Raw genomic sequence first — 16,360 nt, forward strand, 5'->3', positions numbered from 1 at the left:
TGTATATTTGTAGAGTGTCACCACAGGGTCAAATATGATGACAAGATCTTAATGTGAGGTGTGCGGGGGTGGGGCTTATTAATTATTTTTTATCCAGATGGGATGAATGGGATCAATCACTGCATAATTGAATAGCTCATTCACAAATTGCAGTTTGTCTCAAAGGGCTTAAAAAGGTCTGACACCCCCCCCAAAAAAAACTCTTTCAGCATGAAAAGGAGGTTTCTCCTGTGACAAAACTTTTCTCTGCTACATGAAAGGTTGTCTGCGACTCCTTTGAGAACCTTGCACCCTGCTCACCATTTAACCTGTTCCCTTCTCATGTGGACTTCTCTCATCTCTGCAGGTACTCATTGGAATGGAACACAGAGTCTGACAGCTGTTTTGACATTGACACTGTTGAGGGAACTATTTCCACTAATGAATACCTGGACAGAGAGACAGCTGTACAGCACAAGGTCAATGTGGTGGTAACCAAAGTCAGTAAGTATTACACACCGAGAGGATTTTGATTCTTACAATTACCCCCCCCATCCCAGTTTTCTACACATTTGGTTTGAGTGCAGCTGCAGCGACTGTGGTGGATACTAAATTTAGTCAAATTGAGCAAGCAGCTTAACTCATCCTGACTCCATGTGCACCATCACCATATGATTTCCTCTTGTAAGCTCCTTGAGGAGGCAATGGGCTGCCGAGTCACAGATCTGCCAACCCAGCCTCCTCATTAGAATGAGCAACAATACAAATCCCCTGAATCCGTCACAGCCGACAGAACAACGAGATTGTACAAGTTAAATGACAGAATGATCCAAAATGACTGGACAAGATCTGATAGGAGTTCAGAGATGAGAGAGAGAGAGAGAGAGAGAGAGAGAGAGAGAGAGAGAGAGAGAGAGAGAGAGAGAGAGAGAGATTTTTGATTTTGATTTTTCACAAGCACTTTATTTACATTTTTCTCATTTTACAAAACACTTTCTTGCAACATTTACTCAAATAAATAAACAAAAAGTGCTGCAGTTAAAAAAAACTCAGTCTGTTAAAAAGTGTGGAAAGGACAGCTCATTGTTGGTGACGGTGCAGAGGATGTCATTAAAACACCAAATTCTTTAAAAAGACTCGAGATCAGATATCATTGCGTAAAAACTGAACTCGAGTCTGAGTCTGGCCCGGAGGTTTACCACCCACACCGCCCCCGCTTCCTGCCCGTCTCTGTTCTCTACCCTGTTCTTTCTACTAATGTAAATGGCCATCTTGGCCTCACCTGAGAGGTGGTTCAGGAGCTGCCACTTATCTTTATCTGCTTTGTTGTAGGCAGCTCCCATGATAAAAACCTTCTCAGTAAAAGTGACGTTAAAATCACTAAAAACCGCAGTTAAAAGAGTGAAGAAACCTGAAAGTCTCTTGCACTCAGTAAAAACGTGATAAATAGTCTCACGCAGGTCGCAAAATGGACACTTGTTAAGAACGGTGGGATTAAGAATAGAAATAAAAGCGTTGGAAGCGACGGCGCCGTGTAAAATTCTCCACTGGAGGTCGCCCGTTCTTTTTTTGAGGGGAGGTTTGTATAAAATCCTCCACTGCGGGCAGGGTCCATGCTCCCCCCACCTCCGTGACCACACAGTGGGGGGTCTGTTGCTCAGTCCGGTCTGGTGGATGCTTTTCACACAGTTTCTGTACAGTGTCTCTTTGTCCGCTCTGTGAATTGTTAGTTTGTGTGTGTTTATTTCAGTTAGTAGGGGGCCGGTCTTTTCTCCCAGGCCTGGGCTCAGGATAATTTCGGGGTAGGGGTCTGCAGCCTCTGGTGTGGTTTCCCCCCTCTGGTAGGCCCTCAGGAGGTCCTTTTCCCGGATGGAGAGCCTCTGGGTCCAGAGCTCCAGGATTCTCTGGGCCATCCGGGAAGACTGCAGCCCCAGCAGGGAGCCCAGGGCCTGGGTGTTGTTGAGTGCCGGCCCCACTGCATCCACCAGCTGCTGTAAGGTCACTGTTCCAGACCGGGTCAGCGCCGCCATTAGGCCGGGTGTTGTTGTGCCGCTGACGTCCAGTCTGGCTCCATTCACGAGCGGTTCTCTCAACAACCAGTACAGAGAGTCTGCTTTTTGACACCTTTTTTTGTTAAAAAGGGCCCATGATTTAAAAACACCTTGATAAAAAGGAGGCAACCCACTTAGTTTTAATAATTTAGAATCTGTTAAAAACAGAGCATCATCCAACCCCAGGTTATTGGCACGCCTAAGGATGCTGCTGGCCACATCTCCCCACACCAGATCTGCTGGACCTGTGAGGTATTTTTTAATGAATTGAAGTCTAAAAGTTGCAGTCCGGCTGGCCAGGTGGACGAGGCCTTGTCCCCCCTCCTCCCTGGCTAAAAACAGCACCCCCTGTGGCACCCAGTGTAGACCCCCCCAGAAAAAATCCACCATTTTCTTTTGTACATTGGAAAGCAAGCCAGGGGGGGGTTCCACACACATTAGGTGGTGCCACAGTTGGGATGCCACAAGATTATTTAAAACCAGTACCCTCCCTCTAAGAGACATTTTTGGGAGCAGCCATTTCCATTTTAACAGTTTGCTTTCTATTTTTTCTGTGACGTTCTCCCAGTTCTTCTTATGTATATCGTCATTTCCTAAAAACACCCCGAGGTACTTAATGCCCTCCCTCTTCCATTTCAGGTTTTGGGGGAGAACTGGGAGACCGCCAGGCCACTCCCCGACCGCGAGGGCTTCGCTTTTTTTCCAATTGACCCTCGCGGCCGATGCCATGCTAAAATCATTTAAAATTTTGGCTAAAACATCGACATCTGTCTGGTCTTTAATAAAAACAATAAGATCGTCGGCGTAAGCTGATAAAATCATGTTGCCACTAAAACCAGGATAAAACACACCTTGAATGCTAGAACGTATTCTGCGGAGGAGAGGTTCCAAGGAGAGTGCGTAGAGCATCCCCGACAGAGCACAGCCCTGCCTGACCCCTCTACCTACCCTGAAAGGAGCACTCAGACTGCCGTTGATCTTTAACACGCTCTCAACGTCACAGTACAGCACCTTGATCTTAGCTATGAAGCCAGCGCTGAAACCAAACTTCCCCATTACTTGCCACAGGAAGCTGTGTTCAACGCGGTCAAAAGCTTTTTCTTGGTCTAGGGAAATCAAGCCTATATCTACATCAAATGAACTGGAGACATCCAAAAGGTCTCGAATGAGGTGGACATTGTCCACCATGGACCTGCCGGGCACGCAGTAGGTCTGGTCCCTGTGAATGACCTGCTCCATAGCCTTCCCCAGCCTGGAAGCCAGTGTTCTGGACAGAAGTTTATAATCCACACAGAGCAATGACACAGGGCGCCAGTTCTTGATGTCCTGCAGGTTGCCCTTCTTCGGGAGCAGTGTGAGGACCGCCCTCCTGCAGGACACTGGCATGGAGCCAGACGCCAGACACTCATTAAAAACCTGTAAAAGATCGTGCGATAAAATGCCCCAGTAAGCTTTATAAAACTCCGGGGTCAGTCCGTCAATGCCAGGAGCCCGCCGTCCCTGCATGCCCTGCAGGGCGGTCAGCAGCTCCTGCATCCGGAGGGGGGCAGCGAGCTGTGAGTTGCACTCTTCCGAGATCTGAGGTAGTTCTGTACAGAACTCCTCCCTGCCTGTGTTTTTTTCCTCAGAAGAGTACAGCGCTTCATAAAAACTCACAGCCCGCTCTCTTATCTGGCGTGGCTCCATCAGCTCTTCCCCTGTGTCTGAGAGCAGGGTGTGGATTACTCTCCTCTGCCCGTTCTTTTTCTCCAGACTGAAGAAGTAGCTAGTTGGAGCATCCATGTCACTGATGTTCAGGAACCGAGACCTGACCAACGCGCCCTGTACTTTACGTTCTAGCAGGTCGGCTAAAGCCATTTTTTTTTCTTTGAGGCTTTCAATATAACCTTGATTTCCGGTGGACTCACTTAAATGTTCTAGTTCCACTATGTCGGTCTCTAGATCTTTCATAGATCGGGTGGCGTCTCTTGTGACATTGAGGGTGTGTTGTTGACACAATAAGCGAATTTGTGTCTTACCGTGGTCCCACCACTGCCTAAGATTACTAAAATCGCCCTTCCTCTGTCTAAAAACACCCCAGAAATACGTAAGAACATCTGTAAAACTCTTATCGAATGTTAAAACAGAATTAAAATGCCAATAGGCGCTCTTGGGTAAAACATTCCTGATAAACACATGACATAAAAGCAGGGAATGATCACTAAAACCAGCCGGCATGATGGCGCAGCTTTTAAAAATGTTAAAATGATGTTTAAAACAATAAATCCTGTCTAACCTGGCTGAGGAGATCCTACTCTCTCTGATGTGGGACCAGGTGTACTGTCTGCAGTCTGGGTGCATCCTCCTCCACACGTCCACCATGCCGTGAGAGCGGACCAGCTGCTTTAAGGCGTGCTGAGAGGCTGGATGAGGCTCTGCGTGGTTGCGGTCTAAAATCGCATCTTCAGTGCAGTTAAAATCCCCCCCCAAGAATAAAAAGTCCTCCATGGCACAATCATTAAGAACTTCGCTTATTTTCAGTAAAAAGGGCTTCCTCTCTGCACCGGTTGCTGGAGCATAAACGTTAATAAAAACAGCAGTAAAATGGTCGAACTGAGCTTTGGCTAAAAGAAGCCTCCCCTGGATCTCATGTTTGACCTCCAGCGAGTTTGGTTTAAAAGCCGTGGAGAAGAGGAAGCCCACTCCTGCGCTCAGAGAAGTGTTGTGACTTAAAATGGCCTCCCCTCCCCACTCCCTCCTCCAGTCAGACTCATTATTAAAATCACTATGCGTTTCTTGTAAAAACATGACATCAATTTTTTTCATTTTCATAGTTTCATAAATACAAGTTCTTTTCTTTTGATCTCTTGCACCGTTCACGTTTAAAACCCCAATTTTAAAAACATCCATGTTGTTTAAAATGTTAGAAACAAAAACAGAAAACAATAAATTAATTAATACACACATTGCTGTCCTTTCCATCACTGCTCAGTTGTCTCTTTGCTCTGAGCACCAGTTTTTTTAACCTAAAAACTTCCTGGTCTGTGAGGCCAGACTCCTCCCTCTGGCTGACATGGAGTCTGGCCGAGGAAATAAAAAGACCGAGATCTGGGAAGTGCTCCTCAAGTTTCAGTTGCTGATTTTTTGTTTGATGTAAAAATGATTTAAATTTATCTACACTAAGGGTTTTCTTTTTTTGACTGCTGTTAAAAGGCGGAAAGTCGCTGCTATCAGACACACACTCACTTTCACTCACATCACTCTCCATTTGCACTTTACTCGTCTTTGATTCATTTAAAACTGTCCTAGCTGACCTCCTACGTTTTACTGTTTTCTTTTCTTTTATTGATTCTTCCTCCATCTCCTCCTCCTCCACCTGCTCACTCCACACCATCCTGCCCTCAGCTGCTTCTCCTCCTCTCCTTCCACTGTCCCCTCCCTCCTGCTCAACACTTTTTTTTTCACCCGTCACCTCCTCCACCTGTTTGATACCTACACCACCCTCTTCCTCCCCTTTATCTCCCACCTCCTTTTCCTCTACCTCACCCACAACATCCTCCACCTCCACACCCGGTGTATTAACAAAACTCACCCCTGGTGATGGCTCGGTCACAGCCTCGGTTCTCCGCGGAGATGTTGGAGGAGAAAACCGTGGCGCCGCGACCGGGCGCCCAGATGTGACGGCCACTCCCTCAGCGGAGGGACCGGCCAGCCCCGCGGCCACCGTCCCCCCCGGGGGATCGGTCGGCACGGCGGGCGCAGCCCGCCGGGCAGCGGGTCCCCGCCGCTCCGGTACCGGAGGAGCAGCGGGGGCTCCCGCCCCAGTGCTCGTAGCCGCATCAGGACCGGGCGGAGCCGGGTCACTCCGCTTCGGACAGGCTCTCACCGTGTGTCCCTCCTCCCCGCACCCGAAACACTTCATCACCGATGAAGTGGCGAAAATCACGTAGTTGTAATCATCTACTTTAACATGGAAGCAGAGGTTGAGCTCCTCGTTCCGGTTGTTCAGTATCATATACAGCTGTCTGCGGTGGGACACTACGTGCTTCAGTAATGGAGACTTACATCCAGACAACAACTTCCGTATCGGGGACGCTACCTTCCCGTGCCTGGACAGCTCTCTACTGAGAAACTCATCGGTGATGAACGGAGGGACATTGGACAGGACCACCTTGGTAGCGGGTTGGGACAAAGGCAGTACCTGTACAAAACAACCGTTCACGGTGATCCCTGTCTCGACCACGGAGTTCACCTTCTCCACGCGGTCCAAAAACACGACCACGGCGCTGTTCATCCGGGCCGCCGACACCACACAGCTGTGACCGACCTTCTCCCCCACAGCGAGACCGATGCTCTCTACGCTGCAGGGGAAACTCACACAAATCTTAACCCCGTGTTTACGTGTCAGTGATTTAAAATTCCCACTGGCCATGACGGCCATCGCTACACCAGCAAGACGCTGGTGAGGGGAAAAACACCCAGAGAGAGACCCAAACCACCAAAAAATAAACTACTGTGAATCTAATGTGATATGTGAATGAAAAAATATAACATTAACAAACAAACAAAGAGAAAATAAGAACGAAAAACGCACTCGCTCCGACACTCACTCACGCACCTAACTCCCAGCATGCACCGAGAGAGAGAGAGAGAGAGAGAGAGAGAGAGAGAGAGAGAGAGAGAGAGAGAGAGAGAGAGAGAGAGAGCTAACTGAAGAAAACACCATGTCAATATTTGTTTGGTGTCTGACTCCATCTTGTGGCCAACCCTGCAACAGGATTTGGGTTTTGATAAATAATAGGACAAGTAAGATTGGTAAGAGTTATTTTCTCTACAGTTTGTATCTTATTGTGACTATGTACATATCTCTGATTAGATAAGTGGTTGATACAAGTGTTATTGCCAAACAATAAAGACTAAGTTGTTATTGATATTTATATTTCAGTGATATTTGTACGTGAGACTGAGGAACACAGCCTGTTTTAATGCATGTGATCCCATTGACAGATGATGTAAAGATTCACATAAAAAAAGAGAACACTACTGGAATGAACTCAATTGTCAGTTTCAACATTCCCCTTGGGGCACATGTGGCTCAGGAAGTAGAATGGGTTTGGTGGTTTGATTCCAGGCTCCTCCAGCAGAAAGCTGTTATGTCAATGAGTGGGATAAAGCATTGTGTGTAGATACACTGTTTGAATGCTTGTGCAATAGTGCTTTGACTAGTAGAAAAGCACATGCAGTCTATTTGACATAGAAATTAGATGGAATATATTGTTTTTATCAAAGGATGAAATTAATTAATGAAAGTTTTATTTGACTTTCCACAAATTTTCTGACGATTACAATGATTATTCAAACCAGTTTGCCTTTAATTAATTATCCGTTACTTCCATCAATGACTAGCTTTGTGCTATTGAACGTTAGTTCTTTAGGAATACGTGTTTTAATTACACTTCAGTCAAGGTGTCCGATGAATGTGTGTGTCTCACTACATTCATATATGATTTCTCTTCACCTCACAGATAACCCACTGCTGTCCACCAAAGTGTCGGTGACAGTCAACATCCTGGATGTGAACGAGTTCCCTCCTGAGCTGGCTGTTCCTTCGGAATCCTTTGTGTGTGAGAACTCCCGAATCGGACAGGTGAACTGAACTGTGCTGCCTCTGTCTCTCAGTCTCATGTCCTAACATACGAGACACTTTCAATTGCTAAATATTAAGCACGGCTACCTACAACATCAGTGAGGACAGAAATTATTTTTAGCCAAGTGGTTTGTCACATAACAAGAGAAAAGACTTTCCCTCCTGACATTTCCCTTCCAGCCAAGTGCCTTGAACAAGCAATTTTCTCTGTACGAGCTGCCAGCTCTTCTCTCGAGGGTTCCCTGAGTCATTGTTCTCCCTCTGTCGGCTCTCTGACCAGGTGATCCAGACTGTCAGTGCTGTGGACAAGGATCTTCCTCCTGTCGGTCAGAGGTTCTTCTTCAAGAGCCCCAAAGAGCTCCGCAACAGAAACTTCACTGTTCGAGATTTTGGAAGTGAGTAAAGGGAAGAAGCAAGTATGAAATGACAATGTTAGAGGGTTTGCCAACTAAGAATTATATTCCGACAACTTTTCTATACTATTACTATACTATTCCTATTCTTAAACCCCCCTATGGAGTTTTTGTGATAAGCAGCTGGACAAATTATAACATAACTACTAAAAAGGCCTAGCCTGACGTTGTCAGACTCACAATTCTAGTCAGAATGTGAGTCTGAGACCACTCCACTGGGCTGTGATTATGGAGGGTGTTTCAACTGACCAGGAAATAAAATTCCTCTTTGCTCAATTGGATAGACCTACAACCAATAAGAGCAACGTAGTATGTGACGTATATTAAGCAACGCATTGTGAGTTATTTACTAACGCCGGGTTCACACCGGACACTGAAGCGTTGCCGAAGCGCTGAAGCGTTGCCGAAGCGACGCTTCAGCGCAGCGCCAAGCCTTAAATAACAGCTGGCTCCCATCCACTCCCATGTTAAAACTTTGTATGGGTCACACCGGAGGCTGAAGCACCGCCCTGCGCCAAGGCTGGCTCGCACCGTGCAGCGATCGTTTCGGCGTTGAGTCTATTTTTTGCGCTTGACGCGAGTGTATCGCACCAGGAAACACACTGAAAAACGATCTTAAACTATATTGATGACATATTTTATATGATATAAATGATCAAATATGCATCCCATACTTTGAAGTCCCCTTCTGTTGTCCTGGAGTTTTAATTTGACCAATGACATTATTAAATGTCCCCCTCTGCCCATCCACTACAGCCACACAGGCAGTGATACAGATAAAAAGAGAGAGAGAGGGGGCTACGTATTCTCCACATAGGCTTGAGTGGAGAATACGTAATTTACCCCCGACACTCGACATTTAAAGGAGCAAACAGCGAAGTTCTTCAACATGGATGACATTAAATTAATAATTGAAGTGGAGAAGTACAGTGAGTTGTATGATCCTCGGAACATGTTGTATAAAGATGTTGGGACGCTGTTGCTTAATGTTGGAGCAACAAGTAAGTATATGATTTTAATCTACTGGATCAACGGGTGATATTATTAGCGCTGTCCGGCGGTTCAGCGTCGATTCAGTGTCCGGTGTGAACAGCCAAGCACTGGCGCGATAGGGATTAGCGCGGTGCTTTGGCGTCGCCTCCACGTTCTGTGTTCCTCTTTCAAAATGAATGCGCTGTCGATGTCTTCTAAAACAGACTCAATGGCAGCATCTACACATCTCAGCTCTCCAGCGGCAGGCTTGTTTGTTGAAAACGAATTCAACCCAAGGGCACTTTGATGACGTGGTTGATTACGTTACCGTTGATCATCTGTCCATCATCGTATAAAGCCCGCCCTGACAATCTGATTGGCCCGGTCGGGCATAATTTCTCCTCAACGGAGCGACTCCAGACCGAACTTCCCGACCTCAAATGTTGTGGGCGGGGCTAAGTTTGTCTGGCATCCAGGCTAAAAAAGGCCTGTATTTCCCTCAGGAGTTAGACAACAATAAATATACCAGTAAATCTGAAACTCCATATGAATGTTAATTTTGGTCCATAAAAGCTGGAAATGTAAATAAGCAACAGCTGGCCAAATTTTTCCTCATCAACTCAAATAGCAACGTCTATATCTACAGTGTAATACATTCTTATGTGTTTGTATACATTTTTTAGGCAACACATAAGCAATATAGAATATGATGCAGTGAAACCACTTAACATTGAAACATCCTAAGATGCAGTTACCTTGACCAACTTCGAATTACCGAAATTGTCATATTTTAAAGTGATCCCAGTGGGGATTTAGTGTTTTATTTCAGATAGATATATAGCTTATAGATGGATAGTGTATATTTACCGCCCAGTATTCTACACTACACCAATTATTGTCGTAACAGCGACATTACTGATCTTATAAGGATTAGCAAAACATCTTACTTTCAATGAAACAGTTTTTCCTGCCGTCTACTGACATTTAAAATGTTTTTACATTGACATAATTCCTCTGCTAAAGACAATAATGTCATATAATTTAAAGGGCTACATTTTCTGTACAATCATCTCCAAGGAGGGTTGATAAGATGGAGTAGACCTTTCAAACAGTTGGATGAAAATACTTCCACTACTACTACAACGACCTTGGCTCAGCTGCTTTGGCAGAGTATGTCAACATATTGCTAATCAGCAAAGGAAAGTAATTCTCTTTTTTATTCTGACACCTACCGGGTCTGCAGTTTTCCTGTGAACAGTTTAAATGGATGGACGTTTTGCAGCCAGTCCGAAGTGGTAATAACCCAGGCTGGTTAGGCGGTCAATCAGTAAGTGTCTGGCACAGACAAGGGGGTTGAGGTCAGATGTTGTGATTTTTGTTGGTTAGTGCAAACAATAGTAACTGACACAGAGACCAGTTTAATTATAATGTACCTGCTTCTCATGTAGGAATGGGAAGACAAATGTCAATGTGAAACAATGTTTTCTAACATATAAGCATCCCACAACATACAGACTCTGTCACTTCACACTTTGTGGACCGGTAGCAACAGAGACCCAGAATTATGTGCACACAGTAATTCCCCTTAACTTTCTCCTTCTTCACTTTACACATTTTCATCAAAACCTCCCATTGAGTCCCTGGTGTGGAATATCAAGTTTCATATGTCCTCTGAGACACACTTTCATTCTCACCTGTCAATGGCAAGTGTCACTAGCTTCACAGAGTTCAGTTCATTAATGTGCAAGAGTCACAACAAACCAGTAGGAGGCACTGATGCAGCATCAAGGATCACCGCTTTGGTAAGCTTCCCAATCAAAGAATCGTAACGTCAGCTTGAAGGATAAAATAAGCCTATTTCTGATTTAATAATCTTTTAACAGAGTTTTCATTGCAGCTTTTCAACAAGTTATTTTATATATTTCCTTCCCTGTTGAGTGAAGAGGGTGTTGGCCTCTCAAGTTCTCCCCTGACATTTCCTGTTTCCCCCTGCAACACCTCAACCACAAGCAAACACGCACTGCTGTATTTTTTGTATATTAGACTATACTGTCAGCATCACGTCTGATAGAGTCGGACACACAGGCCTGCAGCCACAGAGGGGAACTGGAGCATGTGTGTGTGTGTGTGTGTGGGGGCTCTGTGTGTGTAACAGGAACAAGGTGCCTTAATGGTCTCTACCTTGTCAAGCTACATCTCTGTCCACTGAGGGGAGAACAGATCTTTCCTGACACACAAAAACAAACTCACAAACATGCACACACACACACATCTGCTGCAAACCTATTTGTTATGAGTATTTTCATCAAAATACGTTTCACACAAATTGTTCAAGAAATAAATGATCCCATTACCTCTTATTATTGGTCGTTTCCGCCCTGCAGTTAATTTGAAGACACATTCTTACAATTGAGAAACACGTTCCGATTTTCCTTGAAAACTGGATTTAATTTCTTCAAACTGTATCAGCAACACCAAAAATATCGGAATCATTAAAATAAAATATTTATGTGTGTAGCAGTTAAAAGGTTTTGTGTAATCTAATCATCTGTCTGTTTTTTTCACAAATCTTTTCAATACTATCATCATGTTCGGAAAATAACATTTAATCATAAAAATACAAATGATTCTCTCTCGTGTTTCCCTGTATCTCCTGTAACGAGAGTGTGTTATTTAGTGTTATTATATTTTAAACAAGCACTTTGCCTCTTAACTTTTAACCACACTTTGTTCAGTTCACTTTCTCAGTCCATGTCTTGACATCTAGATACCCTGCTTTAGCGTAAATAGCGAGGCTGTGGTGCATGCTGGGAAGGCATTGGGCTGAGTAAATACAGAGAAAGCCGTTGTCGGACACTGAAGTAGTCCAGTGGAAAGTAAGTTTGCGAGAGTTTTGGGATACAGTGACTTTCAGCTCTGAAAGCCAATTGTGTTGGACAAAAACTTACCAACTGAAAAATAATTTTAACTTCAAACCATATATCTTTGATGTATTGTTTACATAGGGATCATTATTTTTCCCGATTATGTTTCATAGAAAAACACAATTATGAACTGGATTTTTTTCAAAGATGATTTGCTTACTGAGTTAAACCTATACAAACACACGTCAGAGTTTGAACTTGCATGACTGCATAAGAGTAGCATCAGTTCTAATTTACTGTTGTATTTTGCATTAAAAATCTGCAATTGTGCAAATGTGTTGGTTACTGAGCCCCCGGTGACATTTGGGAATAATATATATTTTATGACCACAACAAAATAACCTGTGGGAACGAGATAATACTAACAAGACCAATATATTAGAGCACATTGCTCCTTTAGTGTCAGGTTGGTTATGTTCGGATCCAACAGCTGACAAAGGTTTATCATTCCCGCTGACGAAAATCTATATTTTTCATAAAGATAGTCATCAGAGTAGGTCAAAGGATTGTGTGGGTCTCTGAAAGTCCTCCTCAGAGACCCTCTAACAATCTGCGCCCTGAGCTCCACGGGATCCTCTAAGAACGCTGATATTTCAAAGGAATTGATCTGGAGCAGGTTGGTTGTTCAGCATAAGTAACGATGGTGATTTACCCCGATAAGAAAAGAACGAGCCCTGGTCTCTGGTGTGACAGTTGTGCACTCTGCATGTCCACCATCCGTCCTAACTACCTCATGAAACCTCATGCTGCTGTTCATATATATAGCACACCATCCACCCAAACAAATGTTGCCTCTGAACTTAATTATATTTTGTACAAATTTCCTGCTGCAGGTCAGTTGTGGCAGAGCTTCCTCCCGTGCCATGTGGTGCATCTAAAAATCTTATTACTATTTGGAGGCACAGACTACAGGAAGTCTCTGCTGAGGTTTGAAATGATGCAGTTTATTTTTCTTCTTTTTGAGATTCTTCTCTGAGACAAAGTACAGGTTTTTACTTAAGAGTCTGGGTCGTGTAGCATTTGTTTTAAAGGATATGTCTGGTGGCAGAGCCAAGGAAACAATGAATGTTTCCTGCTGACAGGTATTACATTTATATTATAAGAGAAATATATTTATAACTCTATGAAATAGAACATCTGTATGGCCAAAAACTTTTAAAACACATCAGTGAGCCACAGCTCTACTTGGTGACCTGGAAACACAACACTGTAGAAACTACTACTCACTAATGCACAAAATATGGATTAATCAACTTCTGAAATGAACACATGGAACAAATTTCGTGTGTCTAATTCATTTGAGTAATGCTTGTTTAAAACTAAAGTGCTCAACTGCTTTAAAAAAATTACTGAGACATTTAAAAAAGGGTTAGGGTAAGGGTTAGGGTTAGATCAGGGGCTGTTTTCTTCAGTAGAAACCAACAGCCTAGTGGCAGGCAGAGCATGGGAAGAACTGAGGGACCAACACATTGTTGGTTAGATTTTTCATCCAATTTTGAGACAATGTAAAACATAGAGAATAACATCAGCCATATCCTACAAGGCGAACATTGCAGCCACCTTGCATTCATCCCTCTGTGGGTGTAATCCTTCAGGTTAGATCAGAATTCTCAGAAGGTGGTGTGATGACTGCCAGCCAGTGAACACTAAATATCAAGGATATTGTTGTGACATTATCCTCTGTTGGCTTCCAGACAACACTGCCGGCATTGTGACCAGACGCTCAGGTTTTCAGCGGCGGCTGCAGGACTTCTACGTTCTTCCTGTGGTGGTCGAAGACAGCGGTTACCCTGCTCAGAGCAGCACAGCCACCCTCACCATCCGAGTGTGCTCCTGCGAGATGGGGGGCTCTCTGCTGACCTGTTCAGCAGAGGCTATCTTCCTGCCTGTGGGCCTCAGCACTGGAGCCCTGATGGCTATTCTGCTGTGTGTAGGTCTGTTGATTGGTAAGCTCCTCCTACAACACAGGGATATGCAAACACCAACCTACACACACAAGCCAAAGATGATCTAGAGACAAGCTTGGCAGAGCATTCTGCATTTAGGTGCTAAAAAGCCATTTTGAGTAGTTGTGGAGACCAAAACGGAGCTAAAACTGAACTAAGATTATATTAGTGTATCAGAGAATACCTGGTTCTTCTAACTTGTTCTGGATTGTTTTCTGTCCCCATATGGTCCTAAAAACTATTAATGAAATGACTTTATTTGTCCCCTGATTGGGAGTTTTACAAATGCATTTTATTTAGATCTTTAGATTTTGTTCCCATCACTTTAAATATTGTATTAGAAGATTCATAGTACAAAGCTTTAACAAGTAATTTAACAATGTTTGTCAGTTTACTGGTATTTAAAGAGCCATGTTTTATATCCAGAGTACTTTGAAGTGTTTTAACATCAATGAATTGGTGCACCCGCTGTTACACTAGAGGGTGCCAACAACCAACAACATGCTCTAATTATCATGTGTGTTTGTTTGAAGAGGACCTCAATTATTCCTCATTTACTGCTTTTTTGTCCTTTTTCCATCATCTCATTTAATTTTTGAGTCTTTTGCAGCGATTTATATAACCACCTGTCAAACCACAGCAGAAACACACATGGACAACTCTCATTGTGTGTGTGTGTGTGTGTGTTTCTGTACGCACGTATTTTTATTAAGACATTAATCAGAATGGAGAAATGAAAAGAAAGGTGTGTGAAAGCAGCTCTTTATCCCGCCTTTATATCGCATTCACCCTATCTCTCTCTTTCTTTGTGTAAATGTGTGTGTGCATGTGTGTTTGTGTGTGTGTGGACTGACTAATGGCATGTCAGAGAAGAATCGCAGCCTCTTGAAGGTATTGTGCCTTCTTTATTGGTGTCCTCTGTGGAGAGAGGATGACTGAAAGAGGACACAACGAAGGGGAAGGGAGGATGGACTAATAGCTACTAACACATTACATTCACTCCTCTTTCATGTCCGAAAGAAGGAATGTCCTCATATATTTCCTGGCAGTAATATCACATTTTGAAGAGGAAGGGAGGTGTAAAGGAAGCCATAGTGAGAGTTAATTTAAGTGCTACCATCTTTATATTGCATGTTTATAAGACAGGGGTTTGCCTTTGATAGATACAAACGTGAAGTAGCAACTCCTGGTGCTGGTAACCAACACAACAATGGCAGAGGATTAACACAGCTCTGTGTCCTCCCTGGGGAATGGTCTTTGACTTGGCTTCTCCTACTGTTCTATTAAGTTCCTGTTCGGGTTTGTTACCTCCAGGGCAGAAGCACAACAGCTGCAAGCTTGGGAGAAATATGCCAAAAATTTAATTAACAAACTGGCCAGAGACCTTGAAAAAAACAAGAACCAGAAAATAAAAAGTAGAAAGCCATGATGCAAATATTTAAGAGCTTACGGAAAATGGCAATATCGCTTACCTAATTTATGTGCAGAATATTAGAAAATTCCTCATCATAATTCCATATTTCACACCAGTCTTTCGCCAAATGATAACTGGGATCAGGATTTATGAATGGACGGATCACTCCCTAATTGCTTGTTTTGTCTAATAAACAAAACTAGGGTTTTCAATGTATCTTAGTAAAATAAAAAATGACTTTTCAACTTTTATTCAATTGATTTATTTTCTGTCAGTCATTTGATCTGTTCAACTAATGGTAGCACCAGACCAAAGTTGAGACAATTGGTAGTTGTTTCCAATTTAGGAATTTCTGGAGACAAATCTGACAGAAAATAAATTGAGAAAATGTTCTTCAAAAAGATGCCCGACGCCTGGGGCAGTAATAGCACAGCAGCTCTGAAGAAATCACTTATTAATTCACCTTTGGTTTTCTGTCAGAATTCTGACACAGCTTGAAACGATGTTCTCCAAGAATTTCAGGCTTATAAAGGCTCAAAGGTCTAAAACTCTATTGCTAAAGCGTTGCTTCAATGAGGCCAATGTGGTTAAAACCCTGTTTCTTGGTTTAAATCTCAGCTCTTTTTACCTCAACTTTGTTAACATCATTCCTATCATTTATGACCTTGTACTCAAATTATTTTCTGAGATCTGGTTCAAGAAAGGAGCAGCCATCAAATCAACATCTAAACTGCTTTATTTGATTAAACCCAAAATAAATCCTAAATGGCACAAGTAAACCTGTTTTCCTTTTGGTGAATCTAACTTTTGGTTTGTGAACCCTGTTCTGCTGAATGTTGGTTTTTCTTCCTCTTGAGAATTTAAGCTGAAAATAGCACTGACGCATGCAGTTAGCAGCTTTTGCGGCATTTCAAGTTGAACCGGCAGCTTGTGCTGTGACACATTCTAACACTTCGTCGTTCAGATGTCAATCAAATCAATCAATCAATCAAATTTTATTTGTATAGCCCATATTCACAAATTACAATTCATCTC

At 43.3% G+C, this 16,360-nt stretch overlaps 1 protein-coding gene across 3 annotated transcripts in view; it reads left to right on the forward strand.

Moving 5' to 3' along the window:
* LOC133968568 (cadherin-12-like) overlaps positions 1-16,360 on the forward strand; it is a 95,405-nt gene that overhangs the window by 71,034 nt on the left and 8,011 nt on the right. For all 3 annotated transcript variants that reach the window (XM_062404687.1, XM_062404688.1, XM_062404689.1), the window contains 4 exons: positions 347-483; positions 7,535-7,656; positions 7,937-8,051; positions 13,660-13,911. In XM_062404687.1, the coding sequence (XP_062260671.1) occupies positions 347-483; positions 7,535-7,656; positions 7,937-8,051; positions 13,660-13,911 (626 nt within the window). The remainder of the gene's footprint in view (positions 1-346; positions 484-7,534; positions 7,657-7,936; positions 8,052-13,659; positions 13,912-16,360) is intronic.

The sequence above is a fragment of the Platichthys flesus genome, chromosome 14 (assembly GCF_949316205.1).
Source record: "Platichthys flesus chromosome 14, fPlaFle2.1, whole genome shotgun sequence".
NCBI classification, from domain to species: Eukaryota; Metazoa; Chordata; class Actinopteri; order Pleuronectiformes; family Pleuronectidae; genus Platichthys; species Platichthys flesus.